General features: G+C 35.8%; 1 protein-coding gene across 1 annotated transcript; it reads left to right on the top strand.

The window, feature by feature from the left end:
- The first annotated feature begins 343 nt into the window (after positions 1-343).
- On the top strand, positions 344-7,117 carry rtn2b (reticulon 2b). The gene is made up of 7 exons (XM_028466986.1): positions 344-436; positions 3,285-3,492; positions 3,570-3,708; positions 4,593-4,662; positions 5,555-5,601; positions 5,741-5,799; positions 5,887-7,117. Exons 1-7 carry the CDS (start codon positions 424-426, stop codon positions 6,020-6,022), a joined length of 672 nt encoding a protein of 223 aa, XP_028322787.1. The 5' UTR covers positions 344-423; the 3' UTR covers positions 6,023-7,117.
- The last annotated feature ends 2,423 nt before the right edge of the window (positions 7,118-9,540 follow it).

Here is a 9,540-nt window from a genome sequence, read left to right as displayed (position 1 = left end):
CAGTGAAAAGGTTTATTTAAGTTCACTTGTCAGAGTTTGTTGTGCTTCCAGCTGTTGAACAGGCTTCATTAGTTTATTGTAAGTGCTACAGGAAACATCTGGTTCTGACAGCTGCCAGTCTCATTCCTCATTAGTGACAAATATATATCACTAGCATGGCTGCATGTGAAGGCCTCTATGCTGCCAATGAGTCCAGGAAGCTCCAGTCTGTGAAAGCGGTTCTTTGCTGATGGCTCAGGTTCCCAATCTGTGTGTGTGTGTGTGTGTGAATCCAAGCAGGGTGTATCCAATACAGGATAAAATTAGGCCAGCCAAGCCTTATTCTGCTGACTGTGCGAGGGTCGCCAAAAAAAGCTCTGGGTGCAACCGAGAGTGAAGACGCAAGGAAGGAAGAGAGGAAGAGCAGGCTGGAGCGACGCAGAAATGGCAAACAAACGTAAGGAAATGTGAGCAAAGTGGATCAGAGCAGGTTGGGACTGTTCTGACTCCAGCTGTCAGGTGTAGGACTAACATGATTGATCAGTTCCCACGTGCTGCAATGCTACGGTGAATACAGAATAGAGACAGGAGGAGCAGCCGGGGCATGTCCCTCACTGAGCGAGATGAGAAGTGTTTGTTGATTGAAGTTTGGTTTGTTTAACTCTTCAGGATTTATGTGTTAAGCAGACCTGTCATCCACCCAGAGTCAGGTTATGATTATGTATTATATATTATTTATGGAAGGTCTTTGAGTTGTGTCAGCACTAAATGATCCGCTGCTTTACTGTTATGGTTCTTCTGTTCACATCCAAACAAACCAGACAGATAAACTAAAAAATGTGTTTAGTGTATGTATTACCTGCTATTATAAATGATTTACCTGGTTATCTAGAATATGTGTGTCTAATGTCTGTCTCTGTATATAGCTACTTTACTTTGGGAAGTTTATTTTAATAATATAAACTTTTGCTGACTGAGACTTAAACTAAATTTTATTGCGAAAAAAATTTATTATACTATTGTTAATCTGAATTTTAAAGAATTCATGAAAATTGGGCTGAAAAATGTTAAATGTTAATTTATTCAGCTATTATAGCTTTTTGTCATATGGTTGTTCACATTCCACTGAAAACAGAAAAACAAAGTTTTGAATCAGGTCATGATGATGGAACGCAATCTAAACACTTCTATGATCTTAAAGATTCTTCTTTCTAATTATACTTCAATAGGTTTCTGTAATTCTTTATAATTACTAGTACAGTGCCCCTCGGAAGTATGTATTCATATAGTGGGGGCTTAAGTAGAGTTGTCAATTATGAACAAATGAGTATGTGTTTGAAGGTTGGATGTACAAAGAGGTGTAAATACTCTGATATGGTATATATGTGGGTGCAAAGTAAAATAGTGTGTGCGATTTCCCTGGTTTAATTCTATGGGTCATGTGCATGATAAATATTTTTGTTGTCATTTTAATATTTTTGTCGTTTGGTGTATTTTTCTGTAATGTTTTTATATTTTTGTTCATTTCTGTTGTCGTTTTGCATACTTTTTGTATAAATATTGTTTGGATTTTTGTTTTATTTTACTCATGTAGCAAATTTTTATTATACTATTATACATACATGTCTTGCTACCTGTCTGTCGTCTACACGATGGTTTTTATTAAATTAATAATTAACTGTACCATTGCAGTTCAAAAGAAATCTGAGGTTGCACACCTTTGAACCAAGCTGCAGCCATGTTGCAAGTATCAGCTCTGTCTGTCCCTGAACAGCAGAGATATATGAGCTACAGACACACAGACACACAGATATTCCTTGCTTATATATACATATATCTATATCATTAAGTGTATTTCATTATTATTTTGATAGCTTTAACTTTTGGCTCTGCTGTATTTAGTAAAATGCAGTTTAAAAAACCTAATATCAGTTACATATACGTAACTGTAATGCTTGGAGTCTTTTCATCTTTGGTGTCACTTTTACTGTATTTTAATCCACATTTGTGTCTAATGATGCAATACACACCTGTATGTCGTATGGCTGATCAGTAGAACAACAAGCTAACTCTCACATGTACATAAAGCAGCATGAGTCACACACATTGTGTCACTATAGCATCAAAGCAGACATTTCTGCTCTGAAATGACACATGTACGAATTAATCCTGTCAGTTTTCTGTTTAACGTTGGGGAGCGCGGACTTGTCACTCGTCACTTTATTGTTGCTTCTGCATGAACAGGCTACATGGAAGAATGACGTGTTGACTTTCGTTCATTAAGTTTAATGTAAGATTTTCAAAAAAGGAGTATTTTCTTTCTAAACATTATTTACATGGTGCTCAGTTTGTTCCAACAGTCATTCGAATTCCCATTATTCATCCTTCTTTATCAAGAAAGAGGGAAACTTTCCTCTCTGTGACGTGCACATTACCAGTAGCCTAACTTTCTCAAATGGGGGTACGCAATGGCACTCAAGGGAGTATTTGAGAGAGAGAGAGAGAGAGAGAGAGAGAGAGAGAGAGAGAGAGAGAGAGAGAGAGAGAGAGAGAGAGAGAGAGAGAGAGAGAGAGATAGAGAGAGAGAGAGAGAGAGAGAGAGAGAGAGAGAGAGAGAGAGAGGAAAATTAACAAATGAAAACATTAGAAATAGGCAGTGGCTATCCGTACAGTTGCCGTATCAATATATCGACATTCTATCCATACGCAGCGCCCCTATTTGGCCTGTTTAGGTCACGTGATAGGTCAGTCATTGGTAGGTTTAGGTCAGGTGACTAAGACTAAACTTTACCCTAAACCTAAACCTAACTCTAACCCTAAAAATTGTTGCAATATTGGGCTATAACCTAATCCTAACCCTAATCCTAAAACGCGACGTACTTGTACTTCGGTAACTGTACCAATAGCACCGGGGATTTTCTGTACGGCAAACGTACAAATAGACACTTTGTTAAGGATATGGGGTTTTATAATGTTCATTTTTAGTTAAAAAATATAATGATGATGGAAATGATCTTGATTAGAACAAAATACTAGAAATAAATCTATTCAGGGGCACTAAATACTGTTAATTTACTAAATGAGATTCTTTAAAATGTGTGTTATTACTCATTTATTACATCATTATGTTCTATAGTTGTTGTTTTTCTATAATATTCTGAGCAAAATACAGTCGGACAAAGGAGGTACTTGGATTCAGAAATAAGAGAAAGGGGGTACTTGAGGTAAAGAAGTTTGAGAACCACTGGCCTAAGTGTGTATTCTACCATTTCCTGTTACCAACCAGTGTTTACCACATCTTCCAGTTGTGGATCTGCTGTACTGGCGCAACTTGATGAAGACAGGTGTGGTGTTTACTGGGCTGGTGATCGGACTGGCAAGCCTCTTCCAGATCAGTGCCGTTACTCTGCTGTCCCACATCTGTCTGGGTGCCATGTGTGTCACTTTCCCTCTCCGACTCTACTATAAGCTACTGGAGCTTCTGCGCTGGAATCCAGGAGTCCATCCTTTTCAGTGAGTTCACCAGCATGAATGCAATGTCTTATAAAAGACACGTTCTGCTCTGTTACTCACTAAGGGACTGCCCTCAGGTCGTGTCTGGATTATGACAGCTCTCTGACCAACAAGGAGACGGTGATGCTGGTGGAGGAGGTGGTGCTACTGGTTGCGTTCGCAGTCACAGAGTTCAAACGTCTCCTTTTCATTGAGAGCATGGTCGACTCAACCAAGGTGTGAGAGAGATAGAAAAACAGAGACTGATTCAAAACATCAGTGTTTACTTTGTTGCTAAGATTACAACTGACGAATAGGATTATGGGTTCAACTTCCTGTTTGATAGCAGAAATAGCTGTTAGCGTCTGAGCTTGTGATAATAACAGTCAGTTATTCACTGATGGTGCAGGTTTCTATGTTGTAGCCAGAAGTGGCGTCAAGAGTACTGATATATCGTACTACTGTTACTTGATTGAAATTGTACTCAGGCACAAGTAAAAAGTAGCTCAATTAAATAGTTCTCAACGTAAAAGTTACTAGTTACTTTCACCCCCACGTTTATTGTCTACAGTGCACATCTCATGTATTTTCACAACGGCATGTGTATAAAACAAATTATTTTTTGAATAAAATAACACCAGTGAATACAATTCAAAATAACCGGCATTCAATGCTAGTTTGGTGCCGTGCATTACGTTTAATCTGGTTGGTCAGCTATGCATTTGATTGTTGGCTGGTCATTTCATTTTTTGTAGTTTCACAATGTAAATTGATCATTTTAAAACAAGAAAATAATAATTTACTCAGTAAATGTTGGGTGTAGAAATGTAATAAATTACCTAGAATATATTTGATCATTTAAAAGGAACTGTAACTAACCAAATTGCACGTAGATAATGGACTTCTATCTATCTCTATCTCTCTATCTATCTAGGCAGGGCAAGGAAAATGTATGTGTAAAGCGCATTTCATACACAAGGCAACTCAATGTGCTTTACATGATCAAAAAGTGCAACAGAAAACATTCAACAGCTTAAAATCAATAAGAACATCATTTAAAATCATCAGTATCATCATCAGTATGAACTATCATTACAATATCTTCTGTGCTTTCCTATCAGTTCATCATTCTTCTGTACATGCTGACCTATGTGGGCATCCTAACCAATGGGCTGACCCTGATTATAACTGGTGAGTTTTACATTTGTGGTGCAGACAAACTGTCTGTTGTCCTTTTTTTTTCTCACTTCCAAACATGATCTGACCATCTGGACAACCCAACACCACTTCTTCCTAAAAACAAGGATCTCTGAATGTTTGATGATGTGCCGGAGCAGTTCAATGTGGCAGGAACTACACAACCTAGAGCACTTGCACTTTATTTCATCACCTTTGAAATGTGAAAAATAGGCTTGGCTTCACCTCGTATTCAGCCGTCTGTTCCAAAGTCACACTTTCACTCCCAGGAGACATGTTGATTTAATGAAGAGTTTTGTAACGCATTTACTTGAACAAGAGCATGTAACTCCAGAACAAACACACCAATCTGCCACACTATCGGGACGACCTGTCTACTATTGTGTTTATAACAGGAATGCACAAAATCAACAGTTTGGTGGAAAGTTTGGTAATACTTAACTTGAGGTTTTATACGCAAAACTGACATTACGCTGTCATTATTATGACATGACACCTGTTATTAGCATGAATACGGTGCCATGAAGGCTGTCATTAAGTGTCGTTCACTAAAATATGACACTTTTGGAGCTATGTTGGCATTTTTTGGGTTAGGAGGAGAGATCTAGAGGGGTTAGGTAGGGTTAAGGGTGAGGATCATGAACAACACACAAAGGTTAGATCGAATCTACAATCAAATCAAATCAAATATACAGTAGATATAAATCACACATTCAGAATTATTTCATGGTGGACAGCGTACATCCTATCCACTAACAGGTGCTGTGTTTAGGAGATAATTCATGTCAATCACCTGACCTGAGAGTGGTCATAATGTTATGTTTGATTTCTGTATCCATCAGCAAAAAGCAAACAGAAACAGCTACTGTTTTTCTCTGCATTACAGCGGTGATAGCGGTGTTCTCCCTCCCACTGTTGTACAAAAAGCAGCAGGTGAGTTTCATTTAACTTTTAAACATATTTACTATATAAAGTATGAATAGAAGGAACAAAAAGTGTAAATTCTCTGAAAAACAATCCATGACTCCCAAGCCTTAGAAACATAGAAACAGCTGCTCTGATTGGTCCACAGGTTCGCATTAGAAGGATGGTCCGAGCGGTCAAAGCTTCTATAAAGAAAATCAAAAACATGTGAGTGGCATTCCTTTTGCAGCATGTTTTTCAGCACATGGACATGCTTTGTACCTATAGGTGACTTGTGTGAATGTGTGCTTGCAGGTTCATCAGACTGTATGAGTCTGTGAGACCCCCCCCTCCTCCTCCTCCTCCTCCTGCTGCTGCTGCACCCACAGTAAAGTCTGCACTTGTAGCTGCACCTGCACCTGCAGCCAAACCAAAAGCCAAGTCAAAGTAATCTGTTGCCCACAAACCGGAAGCACCCGAGATTTGGCATTTGGGTTTTTGGGAAAGGACTGGAATCTGGTCCATGGTCTGTGGGGGCCACAGGAGGGGGCCGCGCTTTTCTATTTCTCTGTCATGATGCTTGTGCACGGGAGGAGGGTTTAATTGATCGTGACGGATGAAACAAAGCTGCCATTCACTGGAGCAGAGAGAGGAGGGGCTTAATTTACTGAGATTCTCTGCTTTTTTTTTGGCAATAAGTCTTGTGTGCACTGTGGTCCTGCTGAAACGCAGTGTATTTCGTTAGAAAACATTTAAGCACAAATGATGCATTAAATATTTCCTTGTTGGCTGGGATTAATTAAAATCTCGTGAATGTCAACCAAATGTATCAGCAGTCATTGATAATATACTTCAGATAGAGAGAAGAAGCAACTTTCATTCTGATATAGTCACATTCATTCATTCATTCATTCATTCATTCATTCATTCATTCAGTACTCTAATGCCTGAAAAATACATTATTTTAGTTTTCAATCTGAAAATTCATATGGCAAACATTTCCTATATGTTTAACAAAGGCACATGACAGTAATGGACTGTTGTTTGAGGACTTCTAATAACTTATTATAAATACATTTTATGGATTTTCAGTATTTGGTTTATAATTGTGGTACTTTCATCTACATGGTTTTTGTCTATTTCCTGTTCCTCTGATGAGAAGCTGCCAAACCTGAGCCACCAAAGACAAGTTATTACTTCCATAGTTTTCCTAGCATGTCAGATAAGAGCACACACTCATACTAACATGTCTTAATGAGATTAAACTACATGTGTTGTGTTATTATTATCACACCCTTTTCTGCCCGTTTGTGTCAAAATCTAGAGAGAGCTTTGTTATGATCTCTCTTATACTTTATAAAGGTACATTTGCTGTGTTTATTGTCCCACAAACGCCTTTCTTTTGTTTAAGAATGCAAAAAAACCTTGTAATTGTATGATACACTTTTAACTGTATACAGTAACAGCTCAACTGCCTTTGGCATTATTTTTTGTTTCTTACGAGAAACTGTCAAAATAAAAGCACAATGGAAAGAAAACTGTAAATTGGGGCACATTCGGCTGTCGGTGTCATTTCTTTTTGGTTTTTTTTGTTTGTTAATATTTCACAAGTATTTACAGTATGATGCTTTTTATTGTTTGTCTGTTCTGTTGTGCTTTTTCCCCACATTAAAAAAAGATTATTACATTACCAACACCTTGTATGTGGTATTTATTTTGGAAAAAAAGATCACCAGCGCTCAATACCGAGAGGGAGCCATAATCTTAAAATTAAAGTGAACATTTTGCAACACCAAATTACTCCAAAAAAAACAAATGCACACAATTGGCAATAACATCTGAGAAAGAAAAAGTCTGATTATTTAAAAACAGAACTTAAATTATACCTTACTAAAGGCTTAACTCCGTTGAAATTTGTTTGAAATTTTTTCGATCTATTTTATGTCTTACTATAACCTTACCATCATTTTTTGGTGTTTGAAATTTTTTCGCCCTTTTTTATGCCTTACTATAGCCTTACCTCTGTTGTGAGGTGTTTGAAATTTTTTTGGCCTTTTTTTATGCCTTACTGTAGCCTTACCTCTGATTTTTTAGTGTTTTAAATTTTCCCCCCCTTTTTATGCCTGACTATAGCCTTACTTTCATTTTTTGGTGTTTGAAATTGTCCCCCTTTTTTATGCCTTACTGTAGCCTTACCTCTGATTTTGGATGATTTTTGTTTTTCGTCCTTTTTTATGTCTTACTATATATAGCCTTATCTCCATTTTTTGGTATTTTTTGAAATTTTTTCCCCTTTTTCTATGCCCTACTATAGCCTTACCTCTGATTTTGGATGATTTTTGTTTTTTGTCATTTTTTTGTGCTTTACTGCCTTTTCGCCATGTTTAAGTATGTGCATTATATTTTCAGTAGTTTTTATGGTCTAATGATGGTCTTAACTCACTTTTTTTTTTTTTTTTCAATTTTCAAAAAAATGCCTTGCTATAGCCTTACTTTTGATTTTGGGTGATTTTAGTTTTTTGTCATTTTTTGTGCCTTATAGCTTTCTTAGCCCTGTTTAAGTATGTGCATTATATTTGTAGTAGTTTTTAGGGTCTAATGATGGTCCTAACTCAAATTTTTTTTTTTTTTTAATTTTCAAAAAAAAAATGCCTTGCTATAGCCTTACTTTTTATTTTGGGTGATTTTAGTTTTTTGTCATTTTTTGTGCCTTACTGCTTTCTTAGCCCTGTTTAAGTATGTGCATTATATTTGTAGTAGTTTTTAGGGTCTAATGATGGTCCTAACTCAAATTTTTTTTTTTTTTAAATTTTCAAAAAAAATGCCTTGCTATAGCCTTACTTTTTATTTTGGGTGATTTTAGTTTTTTGTCATTTTTTTGTGCCTTACTGCTTTTTAAGCCCTGTTTAAGTATGTGCATTATATTTGCAGTAGTTTTTAGGGTCTAATGATGGTCCTAACTCAAATTTTTTTTTTTTTTGAAATTTTCAAAAAAAATGCCTTGCTATAGCCTTACTTTTTATTTTGGGTGATTTCAGTTTTTTTTCATTTTTTGTGCCTTGCTGCTTTTTAAGCCTTGTTTAAGTATGTGCATTATATTTGCAGTAGTTTTTAGGGTCTAATGATGGTCCTAACTCAAATTTTTTTTTTTTTTTAAATTTTCAAAAAAAATGCCTTGCTATAGCCTTACTTTTTATTTTGGGTGATTTCAGTTTTTTTTCATTTTTTGTGCCTTACTGCTTTCTTAGCCCTGTTTAAGTATGTGCATTATATTTGCATTATTTTTTAGGGTCTAATGATGGTCCTAACTCAAATTTTTTTTTTTTTAATTTTCAAAAAAAATGCCTTGCTATAGCCTTACTTTTTATTTTGGGTGAATTTAGTTTTTTGTCATTTTTTGTGCCTTACTGCTTTTTTAGCCCTGTTTAAGTATGTGCATTATATTTGCAGTAGTTTTTAGGGTCTAATGATGGTCCTAACTCAAATTTTATTTTTTTTTAATTTTCAAAAAAAATGCCTTGCTAGAACCTTACTTTTTATTTTGGGTGATTTTAGTTTTTTGTCATTTTTTGTGCCTTGCTGCTTTCTTAGCCCTGTTTAAGTATGTGCATTATATTTGCAGTAGTTTTTAGGGTCTAATGATGGTCCTAACTCAAATTTTTTTTTTTTTTTAAATTTTCAAAAAAAATGCCTTGCGATAGCCTTACTTTTTATTTTGGGTGATTTTAGTTTTTTGTCATTTTTTGTGCCTTACTGCTTTTTAAGCCCTGTTTAAGTATGTGCATTATATTTGCAGTAGTTTTTAGGGTCTAATGATGGTTCTAACTTCAAATCTTTTTTTTTGATATTTTCAAAAAAAATGCCTTGAATTTAGTTTTTTGTAATTTTTTGTGCCTTACTGCTTTCTTAGTCCTGTTTAAGTATGTGCATTATATTTGCATTAGTTTTTATGGTCTAATGATGGTCATA

Source organism: Gouania willdenowi, chromosome 14 (assembly GCF_900634775.1).
Source record: "Gouania willdenowi chromosome 14, fGouWil2.1, whole genome shotgun sequence".
Classification (NCBI taxonomy): domain Eukaryota; kingdom Metazoa; phylum Chordata; class Actinopteri; order Blenniiformes; family Gobiesocidae; genus Gouania; species Gouania willdenowi.
The sequence above is the reverse complement of the archived record's forward strand: the minus strand, read 5'-3'. Positions and strand labels throughout refer to the sequence as shown.

Bases quoted from the DNA above. Each gene is read 5' to 3' on its own strand.
- rtn2b (XM_028466986.1), top strand. The intron at 4,663-5,554 runs GTGAGTTTTACA...TCTGCATTACAG, and splicing joins GCTGACCCTGATTATAACTG to CGGTGATAGCGGTGTTCTCC. The intron at 5,602-5,740 runs GTGAGTTTCATT...ATTGGTCCACAG, and splicing joins TGTTGTACAAAAAGCAGCAG to GTTCGCATTAGAAGGATGGT.